The sequence below is a fragment of the Chiloscyllium punctatum genome, chromosome 24, assembly GCF_047496795.1.
Source record: "Chiloscyllium punctatum isolate Juve2018m chromosome 24, sChiPun1.3, whole genome shotgun sequence".
NCBI lineage: Eukaryota > Metazoa > Chordata > Chondrichthyes > Orectolobiformes > Hemiscylliidae > Chiloscyllium > Chiloscyllium punctatum.
In genome coordinates, this window is record NC_092762.1 from 60,979,724 (window position 1) to 60,997,745 (window position 18,022).

General features: G+C 42.9%; 1 protein-coding gene across 6 annotated transcripts in view; it reads left to right on the forward strand.

The window, feature by feature from the left end:
- LOC140494608 (dedicator of cytokinesis protein 7-like) overlaps window positions 1-18,022 on the forward strand; it is a 199,676-nt gene that overhangs the window by 19,446 nt on the left and 162,208 nt on the right. For 3 of the 6 annotated variants that reach the window (XM_072593970.1, XM_072593971.1, XM_072593969.1), the window contains exons 2-5: window positions 9,281-9,378; window positions 9,695-9,870; window positions 15,586-15,657; window positions 17,157-17,259. In XM_072593970.1, the coding sequence (XP_072450071.1) occupies window positions 9,343-9,378; window positions 9,695-9,870; window positions 15,586-15,657; window positions 17,157-17,259 (387 nt within the window). In that variant the 5' untranslated portion in view covers window positions 9,281-9,342. Of the gene's footprint in view, window positions 1-9,280; window positions 9,387-9,694; window positions 9,871-15,585; window positions 15,658-17,156; window positions 17,260-18,022 lie in introns of all 6 variants that reach the window. The other 3 variants (XM_072593972.1, XM_072593967.1, XM_072593968.1) reach the window with 1 other exon arrangement.

Here is an 18,022-nt window from a genome sequence, read left to right on the forward strand (position 1 = left end):
CAACTTGAGACCATGACCAGTTTCCTGGTTTTGTGCCTGTGTTGGGTAAGACACAAGTAATACAAACCTGATATCTCTGGCTGAGGGGTTTAAAGCATGAAAAATCAGGGCAAAGGCAAAGATGGTGTGAGTATCCAGATAGGCTCAAAGTGAGTGTGTGCTATGGCAGCATCTGGAGATGCAGCCTGGCCCAGTCCCTGAGCTGGGTATGTGTCCCTGTACACAGAGTGCCCTTGCTGCAGCTGAGTTTCTGGAAGAGCCTAAGATGCAGTATTAGAATGCAGAAACATACTGCACATGGAGATGTGCCACAAAGGTTCTTAAGATGCTGATACATATTAATGCCAGTGTCCATGGAGTGTATCCTGAAATATTATTATTGCTGAGTGTCCACAAGGTGAATGCTTTGAATTCCAAGTCAGAATTTTCCCAACATCTGACTTGTTTGGTGAGTCTTATAAGGTAGGAAGCTGCATACTAATGAGGTATGTTGGGCCATCAATGAGGTATTTAACATGCATTAATCCCTCAAATGAGCAACATATTATGCATAGCAAGAAACTCACCTCATTGCTTGTGAAATGCACGAAAGATGGAGTGAGATTTCATGATTGGCCTTGGTGGACTGCCCATCTGATTCTGCCTCCCATCTCACTGTAGCCCACATCACTTTACACCCTATGGGATTCATTGCTTTAAGGATATGTACGCTTCAAAAGGTAGTTATGGAATATTTAAATTGCATTCCTACATCAATGAAACTTGAAGATTTCTTTTGGGAGAATAAACAACATAGAGGAACTAAGGAAAGAACAGAAATACCAAAATATAAAAACCAATCATAGGGACCATCTTTAGGAGCTAAAAGATGTGACATAAATGCTACTTTATACCTTAAAGTTACTCGGAATTTAAACCGAATGGGTTTTCCTCTAGCCATTGAATTTAAGTCTCTTTCATTAAAAAAAACTCATGTTCTAATTGCCATGTCATTTCTCCTACAGTTTTTATATTCTCCCTGGCATCTCACTCATGTGTCATCACCATTTTTTAGCCTGTGGGCAGCAATTATGTTTAGTACAAGATGGATGATTACGCACGTTGGAATGCATAGGGATGAAGATACAATTAAGATTTTTCTGATTAGTCACAATGGTAAAGAATACAGTGCCTTTTTCGTGCCCTTGCTTACAACCTTCACCAGATAGCTATCTTAAAGTGCTGCCTCATTTGTCAACTCTTGTAGGACTGTAGCTCATACCTGATGCAATGGAGTCAAACTGGTGAAAAGGGGATTGTGCAGTCCATACAAGAAACCAGACTCTTTGGGTCAGATGGATGATTGTTACATAATGTTAAACTGAATTACAAGCATAAATCTAAACTATAGAGTTTTGGCTGCCCAGCCCTTTGGCATAATTGACACTAAGCTCTGCGCCATATATGTACCCACCCAGTTGTACAGTCATTTCCAGGGGATGGTTGTGACAGGTTAGTGTGGAGTCCTGGGCTTTCCTGGATGGCACTGCACATTTTAAATGTGGAAACCAAGAAGTAAAACCATCAGGCCAGGTGGGGTAGAGGGGTTGTGGTGAGCTTGTATGGCGAAGGGAATAGTTATAGTACAGGGAAATGGATACTGGTGTAAGTGCACATGCCATCTCACTTTGCTTTTTCAGTGTGACCAAATGAAACTCAAGATGCGCTGATTTAAATCTAATTTTACCCTTTCTTATTATGACACCAAGCCTTTTAGTGTAAGCCCTACACTGTAGATACTTGGCGTTAGCCTCTGGACTGTAACTGTTTGTCTGTCCCGTGTTTGCCATATCAAACACTGGTGATCATGGATTGACTGTCCAGGCTTGTGCAATTCCTTCACACCAACCTGAGGCATTTGATCAGGAATAATTTACACTCGGCATTTGGGAGTTACAGGTTGGCACATGCCGCTTACTGCTCGCAGACTGGGATGTGCCAACCAACCGGTGGGTGACACTTGCCATCTGGTGGTCATGGGCTGTCCTCAGTGATGGTCACCGGTGTGTATTTGGGCTGGCTATTCACATTTGGACTAGATGCAGAAAATGGTGGAGAAACTAAACACATCTGGCATCATCTGTGGACAGAGAAACAGTTAATATTTTGAATCTCGTTTGACACAAAGTCAGAATTTTGCTTTTATCATTTAACACTTGGCCTTGGTCATCTGTCGCTCATTGGCTGGTACATAGGAACAGGAATAGGCTATTCAGCCCCTTGAATAGGTTCTATCATTCAGTGAGATCATGGCTGATCTGTGGCCTAATCTAACTTTGGCCTATATCTCTTAATGCCTTTGTTTAACAAAATATGATCTCTCTCAGATTTCCCAGTCACCATCAGCTTCAACGTTGACAGTATGTAACTTTTCCCATAAACTATATGTTGTGTTGATGTTTACAGAGCTGGAACATCAGCCTGAGTTATCTGACATGTTCCATTGATGTAGCAATTTTCTTAAATTTAGCTTGTTGGTGTTACTTTGTTGAAACATTTGGATCATATTCCAGTTATAGCAGCTTTGTCCCAAGACACTGGGATCAGAAGAAAATATCCAACTGCAGCTTTTAATCCTCTCATTATAAAGGCTAACATTCTCATTTGCTGTTCTTGATTATTTTTAATCATATAACCTAGTGGACGCCAGAGGGTTTGATTTCTGGACTATTATCTTTTACTGAGATATGGAACTATTCCAATTCATTGAGGAAATAAGATGGCCTAAAGCGGTCATTGTCAATGAACCCAAACAAATGTTAACTCCAGGCCTATGGTTAACTGCAGGACTATGATTACCCTGTTATCTTTTCACTTGTGCTTGATCTACTCTGGACTCAGTGACAGTATGGGATGGTGTGGGATGAGGGGGTGGTGGGGAAGGATGAATGTTCCCTTTGAAAGTGGCAGCTCGGTGATTAAATATGTTTGGATCGTTCTGGATCCCATTCACCTGGGAAGACACAAAACTTGTTGCTGTACTCTTGCTGGCAAGTTTCTGAGGGAGGAAATGAGGGTTTTGGAAAATGTGTAGTTTTTCCTGTACTTAGAAGTATACAAATTCTGAGCATTGGAGAGATCTGGAATCTCTGTAATATTATGTCTCACGGTTATTATGATTAGATTAGATTAGATTGCCTACAGTGTGGAAACAGGCCCTTCGGCCCAACAAGTCCACACTGACCCTCCGAAGAGTAACCCACCCAGACTCATTTCCCTCTGACTAATGCACCTAACACTACGGGCAATTTAACATGGCCAATTCACCTGACCTGCACATCTTTGACTGTGGGAGGAAACCGGAGCACCAGGAGGAAACCCACACAGACACAGGGAGAATGTGCAAACTCCACACAGGCAGTGTATATATGTTTAAAAAAAATCTGCTTGTGACATCATCACTGTATCGTACTTTGCGACCCGAGGGTAATAAATCTCAAGGTCCGTGTTTCCTCAGATCATTTGATGCATGACACTCCACTGGAAGTATAGTCCTCTTTTGTAACCAAACCACTTAATGTTAGCCCAGTCATTCAAATGTGCCTAAGGAATGTAATTATGGTATATAATAGGTAGCTTTAAGAAAGATCTGTTGGATTCTTCAATACCACAATATCTGTGCCTGTTTCTAACATTGCAGAAGATCAAATGTATGCTATATCAGGTAAAACACCCTGCTGGAGGTAAATGTTCTTACCATTGGTAATACTTGTGTTATATCTCGCAACAGATAAGCAACATATCTTTAAGGGACATGTTCATTATGAAATCACTGTATCATGCCATGTGACCTAATTGTACAATGCTGTCAGTCTCCATCTTACAGAGTTCTGTCTTCGTGCAACGTGACATGCTGAAGGAACTGTGCTACAGTGCATCTAAATTACTTGCACTCAGACACACGAGTACCTGTGATTGTAGTGTACAATGTAAATACCAAGAACTGTTATAAAAATTCATTAAATTCTGCAGGTACGATGTGATCTATTTATGATCATCAGCTTACTCTCACATCAACATCTTGATCAGAAAGATAACACATCCTATTTCATGTCCTGAGGTTCCACACACCACGTGACATTAGCTTTCTGCCTGAATATGAGATCTAAAGGAATAGCTAGCTATGGCTGTCTGATGACATCGATATGGACTTCAGCAAGGCTTTCAACAAGGTTCTGTAGGGTAGACTGGTTAGCAAGGTTAAATCACATGGAATCTAAGGGGAGCTAGCCAACTGAACACAAAATTGGCTTGAAGGCAGGAGACAAAGTGGTGGTGGAGGGTTGTTTTTCAGACTGGAGAACTGTGACCAGTGGTGTGCCATAAGAATCAGTACTGAGTTGCCACGGTGTGGGGTAAGTCAGGGATTTGGATACAGTTATTAACAGATATTAATGACTGTTATGAACATTGAGCAGTTGCTTCCTCACTTTGTGTCAGACTTGTAATTGGATTTTGGGGTTATTTCCTTTTAAGATTTAACAAAACTTTTGCGACTAATGGTTAGTGTTTGCGATGATGGGAAACAAGATTATTGGCAAAATGTAACTACTTCCCTGTGATATTTTTCATTTCCCAATTTTGCAAACCACTGTAAAGTAATTTGGCTGTGAGTAGTAAAACGTTGTGTTCAGAGTTTAACTGTGGAGAGCTTCCTACATTTCTTGTTTATCAAACTCTCCAGTTTTCACCAATATATTGGTTTCTTTCGGCAATTCAACTTTGTTATGACAACTGGTTATATGTCTCCACCTCCACCTTTTGAAGTTTTACCCTTACTCACTGAATCAAATGATATTCATTCAATCTCAAAAACCCCTTGCGTTTCTCCAGCTTTGAGTTCTGCAGCTTGTTCTCTGAGCTCATATTATGTCTTTTAACCTTATTGGTTATAGATTTGAATCTCTTTATCTGGTTTCTTGTATCCTCTCATGGGATGTGTGTGTCACTGTCAAGGCCAGCATTTATTGTCCATCCTTAATTGCCATTGCGAAGGTGGTAGTGAGCTGCCTTCTTGAACTGCTGCAGACCATCTGGTGAAAATACATCCCGGTGCTTTTAAAAAGGGGGGTTCCAGGATTTTTGATTCATTGACAATAACGGAACAATGATGCATTTCCAACTCAGGATGGTGAGTGGTTTGTAGGGGTAACTTGCCCACTGGGCCTGCCTGGTGGTGCTCCCATCTATCTGCTGCCTCTTTGATGGTGGATATCGTGGGATTAGAAGGTGTTGTTGAAGAAACCTCAGTAAGCTGCTGTAGTGCATCTTGCGGATAGTACACATGTGCGATTGTGTGTTGGTGATGGAGAGAGTAAATGTGTAGGCTGGTGAATGGGATACAGATCGAGTAGGTTATTTTGTCACGGATGGTGTTGAACCTGCTGAGTGTTGCTGGAGCTGCACTGGTCCAGGTAAGTGGAGGGTATTCCATCTTATCCCTGACTTGTGCCTGATGGATGGTAACCTTGGGTGTCAGGAAACAAGTTACTTGCGACAGGATTCCTAGCCTCTGACCTGCCCTTGTAGCTGCAGTATTTAAATACTGTCTTTGTGCTGCCTGTTATTGACATCTTCTGAAGACAATTATGCACCTTCCCCATGTACACTGGTAGCACAAAGATTCACTTTGCCATCACTTCTCCTCACCACCCTGCTGTGATGTTGAATTGGTTTCTTGGTGTCTATTATTGGGTAAGTTGCCATTTCCTGCAGCTAATCATTGAGATGGTTAGAACCAGTCTTTAGCATTAGCCACAACTGCTTACCCTCAGCTGCGATTTCATTCTTCTGGCAGGTTGAATTGGTTTGTTAGTTAAATGGCATCCATTTGGGCCGAGTAGATTTTCTTATGTTGTAGCTTCTCCATCATCATTCACCTCTGTATCATTGCCCTCCTTATTTCCTGTTTCAACGCAGCTTCAGTTGAAATCCTCGCCCATACCGTTAACACTATCAGATTTGACCATTGAACACCTTGCTTTACCCTCTAAAAATTTTAGTCGGAAAGGGTGGGACTGGAAAAACACAGCGGGTTAGGTAGTGTCAAAGGAGCAGGAGAGTCGACGTTTCGGGCATAAGTCCTTTATCAGGAATGTGGAGGATGAAGAGGGATAAGAGATAAATAGGGAGATGGAGATGGGGCTGCAGGAAGATAGGTGGGACGGCGATGGGTGGATGCAGATGGGAGGTACATGTGACAAGTCAGTGAGGAAGGTGGCACGGACAGGTGGAAACAAAGATGGACAGGTCAAGAGGGCGGTGCAAAGTTGGAGGTTGGATCTGGGATGAGATGGGAAGGGAGATTTGGAAACTAGTGAAGTCAGTGTTGGTGCCGTGTGGTTGATGGCTCCTAAGGTGGAAGCTGAATCATTCAAAGATGACTCTCCTGCTCCTCGGATGCTACCTGACCTGCTGTACTTTTCCAGCGCTACTCTTTTTGACTCTGCAGTCTTCACTTTCTCCTATAAAAATTTTAGTTCATTCAAGAATCTTCTGTCCATTATTAAAATTCCAGACCAGACTCTCTTATTTTGTGGATATAACCCTCATATTCTAAGATTCAATTCAGGGCCAAGTAATTATGTTTTAAAGTATATGACATTAGAAATTCTAATTACTCACTAAGAGATTAAAATTAAGAGGTTTTACTATTTTAAATAAACAGAAGAATTGTCGCTATTCAAGTGTCAACAGTGCACGGTTAACAGCCAATGCTCTTCATTTTATACTCTAACAAAAGCATTAACATGAGGCAAAAATGAATTACAGCCAAACAATGATTGAAATGCCACAAACTGCACATTAAATATCGGACAACCAAAATGACTACCCCCAAATTTCTCAGTAACCCAAAGAGAGACCACCGAAAAAGTGAAAAAATCTTTAAACTTGGTCTTTCGTAAAAAGAGATTTCAGCTTCCTGCTTTTGAAGACGGAGCCTCTGATATCTTTCAATATCTGCTTGTAGTCAGCCTGGAGACTACCCTGTTCTTTTCTCTGCAAATAGTTGTCAGGCAATAGGACTCAAAATTAGATGGCCTCAAACACTGATCACCACCCAACTGCTCAGACTCCTCTTTTCACACTGTAACTCACTAAATTCACAAGGTTGCACCCCACCATTTAGTTACCAACACTATTTCTAGCTGCCCTCTGCTCACTGGCTTTCCATTGTCCTAGTTGCCTGTATCTGGAACAGTGCTTCACATGGATTTCTTTGAGCCTCAATCTCCCCTAACAGAACAAAGCTAACAATCTTCTGATGTCTCCTTCTCTCCAAATTAAACTAATCTAGTGTCCTGTTAAATCTAACAATAGAGTCAACCCTCTTCTGACATAAGGTCTGATGTATCTGCTTCAATAAATTCTGTACCTTAAAAGTTCCAAAATCCAGTCAACCAAAGGTCACTGCTCTAGGTGCCAATCCACAAGAGTTCCACACCAAAAAACGACAAAGGTGTAGACTTGCTCACATCATACCCTCACGGTGATGCTGTAATGTATCATCCCCACGATCCCTTATCTCCATTCAGTGCAGCCCTCCTGGCGTCTCAGATTTAAAAAATTGTATCCTGGTATATTGTGTTCATTTGTAGGCACCTTACTTTTAGGAAAGATAGCATGACTTTATAAAGAAAGCAGAAGAGATTTACTAGAATCATCCCAGTAGTGAGGAGTTTCAGTTATGCTGACATTAGAGATGTTAGGATTGTTGTCTGTTTGGAACAGAGAAGGTTAAAAGGAAATTTGCTAAATCTGTTTGAAATCGTGTAGGATTTTATATTGATTAAGTGTCAGAGCAGCTGGTAATCAGAGGGCACACAAGTGGCATACGAACATCACAAATGATGTGAAATATTTAGTTACACAACCAGTTAGAGTCAGTTCAATAGTAACATTCAAGAAGGAATTGGATAAGTCTACAAACTGAAACAAAAATGCATGATTATGGGAGGGAACCAGAGAATGGCACCAGCTGGGCAGTTCTTTCAAAGAGCCAGCACCAATATGAGGGGCCAAGTGGCCTCTTTCTGTGCTGTAGATATTTTTAAACACTTGTTCAGATGGCTTATGACTGGAGCAGGTAGGACCTGAACCCAGGCCTCCAGTGTCAGAGGCAGGTACACTACCACTGCACCACAAGAGTTTTTTTTTCTGCGTTGTATCATTCTGTGATTCTGTTGTCGAATCCCTTCCTTGTCTCGCCATTTGCGATAATCTCCTCCAACTATACAACTCCATGTCTCATTCATTCTGGTTTCACATCCTTCTGATTCTGATCTCCTGTATGGCGTACTCACTGCTTCCACTATTAGCTTTTGGCTGTGAAAAATATATCCCCAGGCATCATTGTTTTCTCCCTCACTTTTCTCCTTTAAGATCCTCCTTAAAAACTTATGTAACACACCCAACAGTTCTGTTTTTTACTCTGCATTCATTTTTTTTGACTAAGCTTCTGTAAAGAAACCTGCATAATTTTCCAACATGATATAAATGCAAATTGGTGCTGCTGAAATCCGCCAGCTGGCTCATTGACGAATACGCAGTAGTCCCCCCCCGTACCCACGGGGGGATATGTTCCAAGACCTACCGTGGACCCCGAAACCAGGCACAAGTGTGAATCCAATCATTTAAATGGGAAATTTACCTTCCCAGCAGCCCCCTGGAACCTGGTTCTGGAACGTTCCCTGTAATATGTTTGGGCCGTGGTAAACTGTGGGTAGCTGAAACCGCAGAATCCGACTCAGCGGTCGTCCTGTACCTTGCTGGAGATACACACAGAAAAGTAACCTGTAAAAGTTGGAACTTTTGGGGGAGAGAAGAAAAGAAACCAGAGGATGGGGTAGGATAATGAACTCCAATCTGTCTCACCTTTGGCTCAATTGGTCAGAGCGTGATGGATTTAAGACCTATCCAGGACCTGAGCATGTATTCCATTGAAACCTCAGTGCAGTGTGAGAGATTGTTGTGTCCTGTGCACAACTGAGATCTGTTTGCTCCTTTGGTTGGACATACCATGATTCTATTGGTGGTAAGCAGGGAATATCCCCTGAGTCTTGGCCAACATTGTTCCTCATCAGACACTACCTTCTTCATTAATCATCTCGTGCTGTTGTGCAATCTTGCTGTACCTGTGCTTCAAAGCAAACTAAAGGCTGTGGGACTTCACGAAGGCCTGAAAGATGCTATCTAACTGCACGTTCTTGCTTGAAGAGCTGTTTGTTTGTCTGTTTTACAGCGAAGCTGCCACTGGCGAGTTGAAGCCATTTGTACCACACTTCAGAAGGACTTCATTGACAGATGTACAAGAATTCAGCCCATCCGCAGTACCATCCTGTGACATTGTGAGTATCTCCAATGGTTGATAAGTGGAGTGTTTGACATCTGATAAAGATTTCTGGAGTTCATGAATAAATGGCAGTAATTTGGTTGCCATGTTTTCCCCATATTACAATAATATCCAAATTTAGAGACACAAGCTGCCAGTGTTTGTGTCAAATGGGGAAAGTGAAAACTGTGGCTTGTTGGTTTCCACTTAGCTATTAGCAGGGTTTCCAAAGCTGTGTGTCAAGTGCTGAGCACTTTGGAAGACCCTGTGGTATTGTTTAAATTCTTTCTTCCCAACTTCTGTCATTTATCTCTGTTCTTTAAGCCTTTCAGTCCTGATCCTGTGGACCCCTTAGATTTTGAGGTGCATATAGCCAATCAGATGGAGAATTCTGAGCTAGGATCACTAGCGAATCTCGTGGATTTCCCCAAAGATGATATTGAGGTCACGTTATCACCTCGAGCATACCGGACTGTTAACCCTGCTGTGCCAGACGATTGGTAAGAAGAATGATCTGGAATAAGATACTATGTGGAGTTACATTAATACTTTAATTTTTATGATTTGTAATTGTTTATTTAAAAACAAATTAAGGAAGGGTTAGGATGAGTACAAATGTTTGTTTATTGTGTGCTGGTTGCAGGCTGGTATGTACACATCAATGTCTTGGCGTTGTAATGCATTGCTGTATGTATCAGCATTTTGCTATTGTAGCACGTGAATAATTTTACTATGTAATCCGCAGCTGTATTTTGCTTTGTGTTGTTACTGTATGTGGCTGTCACTCACTCCTGTACATGGCTGCACCTCTCCATTTTACACTTTGTACCATAGAGTATAGGCAGTAACCATCTCCAACAGTGGCCTAACCAATGTCCTGTACAGCCGCAACATGACCTCCCAACTCCTGTACTCAATACTCTGACCAATAAAGGAAAGCATACCAAATCCCTTCCTCACTATCTATCTACCTGTGAATCCACTTTCAAGGAGCTAGGAACCTACACTGCAAGGTCTCTTTGTTCAGCAACACTCCCTAGGACCTTACCATTAAGTGTATAAGTCCTACAGACCGACCGACTCCCACAGCTACCTAGATTTCACCTCTTCCCACCCTGCCCCCTGTAAAAACGCCATCCCATATTCCCAATTCCTCCACCTCCGCCGCATCTGCTCCCAGGAGGACCAATTCTAATACCAAACAACTCAAATGGCCTCCTTCTTCAAAGACCGCAATTTCCCCTCTGCCGTGGTCGATGATGCTCTCCACCGCATCGCCTCCACTTTCCACTCCTCCGCACCTTAAACCCCGCTCCTCCAATCGCCACCAGGACAGAACCCCACTGGTCCTCACCTTCCACCCCACCAACCTCCAGATACATTGTATCATCCTCCGTCATTTCCACCACCTCCAGACAGACCCCACCACCAGGGATATATTTCCCCCTTCACACCTATCAGCATTCAGGAGACACCACTCCCTCCGTGACTCCCTTGTCAGGTCCACACCCCCCACCAACCCAACCTCCACTCCCGGCACCTTCCCCTGTAACTGCAAGAAATGCAAAACTTGCGCCCACGCCTCCCCCCTCACCTCCCTCCAAGGCCCCAATGGATCCTTCTATATCCGTTGCAAATTCACCTGCACCTCCACACACATCATTTACTGTATCCGCTGCACCCGATGTGGCCTCCTCTACATTGGGGAGACAGGCCGCCTACTTGCGGAACATTTCAGAGAACACCTCTGGGACACCAGCACCAACCAACCCAACCACCCCGTGGCTGAACACTTTAACTCCCCCTCCCACTCCGCCAAGGGCATGCAGGTCCTTGGCCTCCTCTATTGCCAGACCCTGGCCACACGATGCCTGGAGGAAGAGCGCCTCATCTTCCACCTAGGAACCCTCCAACCACACAGGATGAATGTAGATTCCTCATTTCCCCTCCCCCCACCTTATCTCAGTCCCAACCCTTGGATTCAGCACCGCCTTCTTGACCTGCAATCTTCTTCCCGACCTCTCTGCCCCCACCTCCTCCCCAGCCTATCACCCTCATCCTCACCTCCTTCCACCTATCGTATTCCCAGTGCCCCTCCCCCAAATTCCCTGCCCACTACCTTTTATCTCAGCCAGCTTGGCACACCAGCCTCATTCCCGAAGAAGGGCTTATGCCCAAAACGTCGATTCTCCTGCTCCTCGGATGCTGCCTGGCCTGCTGTGTTTTTCCAGCACCACATTTTTCAACTCTGGTACTCCAGCATCTGCAGTCCTCACTTTCTCCTAGTGTATAAGTCCTGCTAAGATTTGCTTTCACAAAATGCAGCACCTCGCATTTATCTGAATTAAACTCTATCTGCCACTTCTCAGCCCATTGGCCCATCTGGTCCAGATCCTGTTGTAATCGGAGGTAACCCTCTTTGCTGTCCACTACATCTCCAATTTTGGTGTCATCTGCAAACTTACTAACTGTACCTCTTGCTATATATTTCCTGTGTCAGCCTTCTCTCAGTGGTAGCAGGTTGGTAAAGGGTTCTAAATAGCTTCTAGAAGGGTGATGCGCTCTTCATGTCAGATGTTGGAGATCAGGGGGACTTTGAATGTTCCTGGAGACTATTGTCTGCAGGAAATGTGTTTGGTTGCAAATCCAATCAGACCACATGGATTAGTTGAAATGGCAGTTAGAGGCATTAAGGAGTTTACAAGAGCAAGGGGGGGGTGTGAGGAAGGTGGAGACACTGCAGATATGGTCGGATCGATGATTGACTGCTGGGAGAGATACCCAGGCTATCCCATCTCAAACAGGTAAGCTGTTTTGGATGCTGTAGGGGAGACGGACTCTTGGGAGAGTATAGCACTGACAGCCATGTTTCTGGTACCATGACTGGCTCTATCGTAATGAGGAATATATCAGATTCCAAGTAAGTGATTGTAATAGGGGACTCCCTCGTCTGGAACGCAGGCAGACATTTCTGTGGTCATCAGCGAGACAGCAGAATAGTGTGTTGCTTCCCTGATGCCAGATCAAGGATGTCTCGGAGAGGGTGCAGAACTTTTGAAAAGGGGAGAGTGACCATCAGGAGATCATAGTGCATATTGATACCAATTACATAAGTAAGGAAAGGGATGAGGTTCTGCAGAGAGAATAAAGGAACTTAAGAAGGTCATTAAAAAGTAGGTTCTCGAGAGTAATAACACCTGGATTATTATCAGTGCCATTTTATACTGAGAGGAGGAATAGGAGTTTAGAGCTAATGAATATGTTGCTGAGGAGCTGATGCAGGGGATAAGTATTCACATTTGTGGATCATTAAGAGCTCTTCAGGGGTAGGAATGACCTGTTTGAGAGGGATGGATCCCATCTGAATTGGACGGGGAACAATTTCCTTGCGACTCGGGAGGCTTTAAACTAGTAAGGTGGGTGGGGGGCGGGTGGGGTGGAGGGGAGAGGGATGGTGGGAACCAAAGAGATAGTGAGAAAAGGCTGAGGCTGGTACACTAGTTGATGGAAGCAAGTCAAATGGTCAGAGCAGAAAAGAGCATTGCAGAAAACATAGTAGGACTGATAAAGTATCCTGCATTTCTTCAATGCAAGGGGTCTGACAGGTAAGGCAGATGAACTTAGAGCATGGTTGGGAATGTGGGATTGGGATATTATAGTGAGTACAAAAATGTGGTTCAACTGTGGACCGGACTGGCAGTGTAATGTTCAGGGGTGCAGATGCTACAGGAAGCTGTGAAAGGGAGGAAAAAGAGGGAGTGGCACTTTTGGTTAAGGATAACATTACACCTGTATTTACGGAGGTTATTCCTGGGAGGTTGTACAGTGAAATTAATGGGTGTACCTGAGAAATAAGAAAGGGATGATCACCTTATTGAGATTGTACTATACCCTTCCCCCCCCATTAGTTAGGAGAAAATTGAGAAGCAAATATATCAGGAGATTTCAGATATTTGTAAGAATGTTAGGGTTGTAATAGTAGGGGATTTTAACTTTCCAAACATAGTCTGGGACTATCGTAGTGTTAAGAACTTGGATGGAGAGGAATTTGTTAAGTGTATGCAAGAAAACGTTCTTATTCAATATGTGGATGTACCTAATAGAGAAGGAGCAATATCTGACCTTCTGTTAGGAACTAAGGCAGGGCAAGTGACTGAGGTGTCAGTGGGGGGGCGCTTTGGGGGCAGTGATCATAATTCTATTAGTTTTAAAATAGTTATGGAAAAGGATAGAACTGATCAAAAAGATAAAGTTCTAAATTGGAGGAAGGCCAATTTTGATGGTATGAGATAGGATCTTTCAAAAGTTGATTGGGGGAGGCTATTTGCAGGCAAAAGGGACAGTTGGTAAGTGGGAGCCCTTTAAGAATCAGATAATGAGAGCTCAGAGACAGTATGTTCCTGTTGAGGTGAAAGGCAAGGCTGGTAGGTGTAGGAAATGCTGAATGAGTAGAGGAATTTGGGCTCTGGTCAAGAACAGGAAGGAGGCATATATCAGGTAGAGACAATTGGGATTGAATGAATCCCTGGAGGAGTATAAGGGCAGTAGGAGTTCACTTATAAGGGATATCAGGAGGGCAAAAAGGGACATGAGATAGATTTGGCAAACAGGGTTAAGGAGTTTTCAAAGAATTTCTTTAAGTACATTAAGGCCAAAAGAGTGACTAGGGAGAGAATAGGGCCCCTTAAAGATCAGCAAGGTCACCTATGTGGAACCACAGGAACTGGGTGAGATACTAAACAAATATTTTGCATTAGTATTTACTGTGGAGAAGTTCATGGAAGCTAGATAACTTGGGAAAGTAAATAGTGATGTCTTCAAAAATATCCACATTACATAAGAGGAGGAGCTGGAGATCTTAAATGCATATAGTTAGATAAATCCCTGGTACCTAATCAGATATATCCCAGAACTTTGTGGGAAGCTGGGGAAGAGATTGCTGGGCCCCTTTGAGATATTTGTGTTATGGACAGCCACAGGTGAATTGCTGGAAGACTGGAGTTTAGCTAATATGGTGTTATTATTTAAGAAAGGCTGTAAGGAAAAGGCGGTGACCCTTATGTCAGTGGTGGGTAGGTTGTTGGAGAGGAACAGGATTCACAAGCCTTTGGAAAGGCAATGACTGATGAGGGAGAGTCCACATGGCTTTGTGCGTACAAAATCACGATTCGCTAACTTGATTGAGTTTTTCAAGAGGTAAAAAAAAAGTTTGATGAAAGCAGAGCAGTCGACGTTGTCTATGTGGACTTCAGCAAAGCATTTGACAAGGTTCTGCAAAGTGGACTGGTTAGGAAGGTTAGATCACATGGGGTCCATGAGGAGCTAGCCGATTCGATACAAAATTGGCTTGAAGGTAGGAGACAGAGCATGGTAGTGGAGGGTCACTTTTCGGATCAGAGGTATGTGATCAGTCGTGTGCCACAAGGATCGGTGCTGGGTCCCCTGCTTTTCATCGTTTATATAAATGATTTGAATGTGAATACAGGAGATATGGTTAGTAAGTTTGCAGATGACACTAAAATAGGTGGTGTAGTGGACAGCGAAGAAGATTACTTCAGAGTACAATGGGACCTTGATCAAATGGGCAAATGGGCTGAGGAGTAGTAGATGGAGTTTAAGTTAGATAAATGTGAGGTGTTGCATTTTGGTAAGGCAAACCAGGGCAGGATTTAAACAGTTAATGGTAAGGTCCTGGGAGTGTTGCCAAACAAAGTGTACAGGTGTACAGGTGCATAGTTCCTTGAAAATGGGGTTGTAGGTAGACAGGGTGATGAAGAAGGCATTTCACATGCTTGCTTTCATTGATCAGAACTTAGATCAGAGTGGTGCTGGAAAAGCACAGCAGGTCAGGCAGCATCCAAGGAGCAGGAAAATCGACGTTTCGGGCAAAAGCCCTTTATCAGGAATAGAGGCAGGAAGCCTCCAGGGTGGAGAGATAAATGGGGAGGGAATGGGAGTTGGGCTGGGGAGAAGGTAGCAAAGAGTACAATAGGTGAATGGGGGTGGACAGTTTTATGGACAGAATTCTTTCTTCACTTATTAACCCCAAAATCAGAATAATTGGTCATTAATCTGTAAGAACTTGCTGTGGACAAAGTAGCTGCCATATTTGCCTTCAACAAATGTGTACAGTATTTCTTTAAATGTTGAAACATTTTGGTTGCCCTAAGGATATGACGGCAATAAATAGTTCTCTTCATGTTTTGCCTTAATAGGAATAACCTGAGCCCACAGGTGAGATCATGTGTCAAGACTTACACCAAGAATTGGCTGACAATTACCAGGCGGTAAGTTAAATATCATCACCTCAACTAGTGCAGTAAAGTCAGATGCTGCGGTACACAATCCATACATCATTACAAAGGAACCCCGATTATCTGAAGGACACGGCCGGGAAGTATTTCGTTTGGTTAATCGAATTCTGGATGATCAAATGCCGGATAACATAGCTTGGCCAAGCATTGAGACCTTGCCGGATAATCCAAAATTCGGATAATCAAATGCTGGGTAATCTATATATTTCTGTCTTCTGTATTAAATCTCTTTTGCCAATGTGTCCATTCTATCCATCAGCCTCTGTTCTCTTGAATTCTGCAACCATGTTACTCATTGATTGCAACACTTATCGCTGTTATGTCTTATTTGGATTTTAACATTGTGCCCTGTGCATTGAGTCCAGGTCATTAGCATACATCATATCACCATCATCCAGGCATTCACCACAGCTCTCTGTTTCCTATCCCATAGCCAACATTGTATACAGTCATTTCTTCCACAATGTGATAGTTCCATTCCTGTGCGACTCCGTGCTATGTGAAAATCATGCAATTTAAATAACACTTAAAATTTTGCCGATCTAATCGCGTTATAGCCAATACACGTTTTACAAGTTTTTGTTTTAGAAGCAGCGTTCCCAATTCACCAACTGTGTTACAGCCAATTCACATTAACGAAAGACCCGTTATACTGTACATGCTGTGACCGCTGCATTTATGTTACTTTGATTAACAAGACAAACATGTTCCTGCCAGCGGGGATTTGACAGCGGGGACTTTTGTCTTTCTAAACAAGTCACCAATGAACAAACTGAGCTCTAAATTAGTTTTCTGTGAAGCACCACACTCTCAAACATCACACAAGAAGTTAGCAAGTTGGTGAAAGAGGCAGATTTTAAGGGGCAGCTTAAAGAAGGAGAAAAGGAGGTGGAGAGATTTAAGGAGAGAATTTAACAGCTGAGAGTCAATGATGGATTGATTTAAATCAGGCAGGCATGAGAGGTCAGGTGACATTCAACTATCTCAGATTTGGAGGTTGTAGAGGTGAGGAGATATGAATTTGATCATATATCGTGGTTAATATTTTATTAAAATACTACGTAGAAACTTATGAACAGCAAGGGAAAGGATTATATGGTGATGTGATAGGAACTAGGGATAATAAAATAACCTGTTTGTTTCAGGAATGTCCACTGTACATTTATCATTTATTCCACATGAAAATTAAATTTTTGGCTTCGTATTTGTTATTATTGATTCACAGGATGAGGGCAAGGCTGGCATTTGTTGCTTTTTCCTTCTTGCCCTTGAGAAGCTGGTGGTCAGGTAACTCAATGACCATCTGCAGTCCCTCATTTACAATGACTGGATTTCTTCTACAGTGCTGTTAACTGGGTGTCAGTGAAGGGGCAGTGTGGGAATGAAAGTTGGAAGTGAGGTTTGGGTACTGATCTTGCAGGCAGTTAAATTCAGTATAATCCGTGTCCTTGATTTCTCTTTCTCTCTCCCAGGTATCAGAAGTGCAGCATTGGGAGTCGGAGGAAAGGACTGAACCTTCCTCATCAGGTGTTTGAATGTGATGAAAGCTTCAATATGGAAAAGCAAAATTTCCTGGTATGCTGGCATATGAGTGCCCTCCTTGTGTTGCAAGAAACCCAAATACAGTACCAAGAAATATCACACAGTAAAATACCCCCCAAAAAATACACCCAATGTGTACAACCCGAAAGCAACAAAAAACAGCTACATTTCATTTGGAGGGTGGTGTCATGTGAAGGATAGCAGGATTTATGAAAATGATGGCAGGGTGGGAAGGACAGGCTTTAATATAATTAGCAGACTGGGGCAATGGTGTGCATTTATACACGTGGTACAATGTAATATATTCACAGAATTCTCTGTGCAGTGAGAATGGATTTTGTGGTGGAAACTGTCGCACACTTTGATATAATTTGCTTTTTGACTGAAGTTTTGTTCTGAGAACAAGGAGGTCAACAATCAGTCTCACTTCTGACAACTGAGACACAGATGTTTCTTATTACTTCTGTTGCTTTTTGGTGACTCGTACTTCGCTGGTTTGTTTCTAAAGCATCTTTCAGCTTTGCAATTAATTCTAAGAATGCACAGAGCTCTGAAGGGTTACTGTTCTGCCCCTTCACTGTTCTTCTCCCTATCTCTGAGCCAGGAGACATGAAGTCAAGTCCCATCTGTTCCAGAGGTCATAGAATCCCTATGGTGTGGAAGCAGACCATTTGGCCCATTGAATCCACACAAACTGTCCCAATAGCATCCCAGCCAGACACACCTCTCTACCCTATTCCTGTAATCCTCCATTTCTCATGGATAATCCACCCAGCCTTCACACTCCTGGCCAATG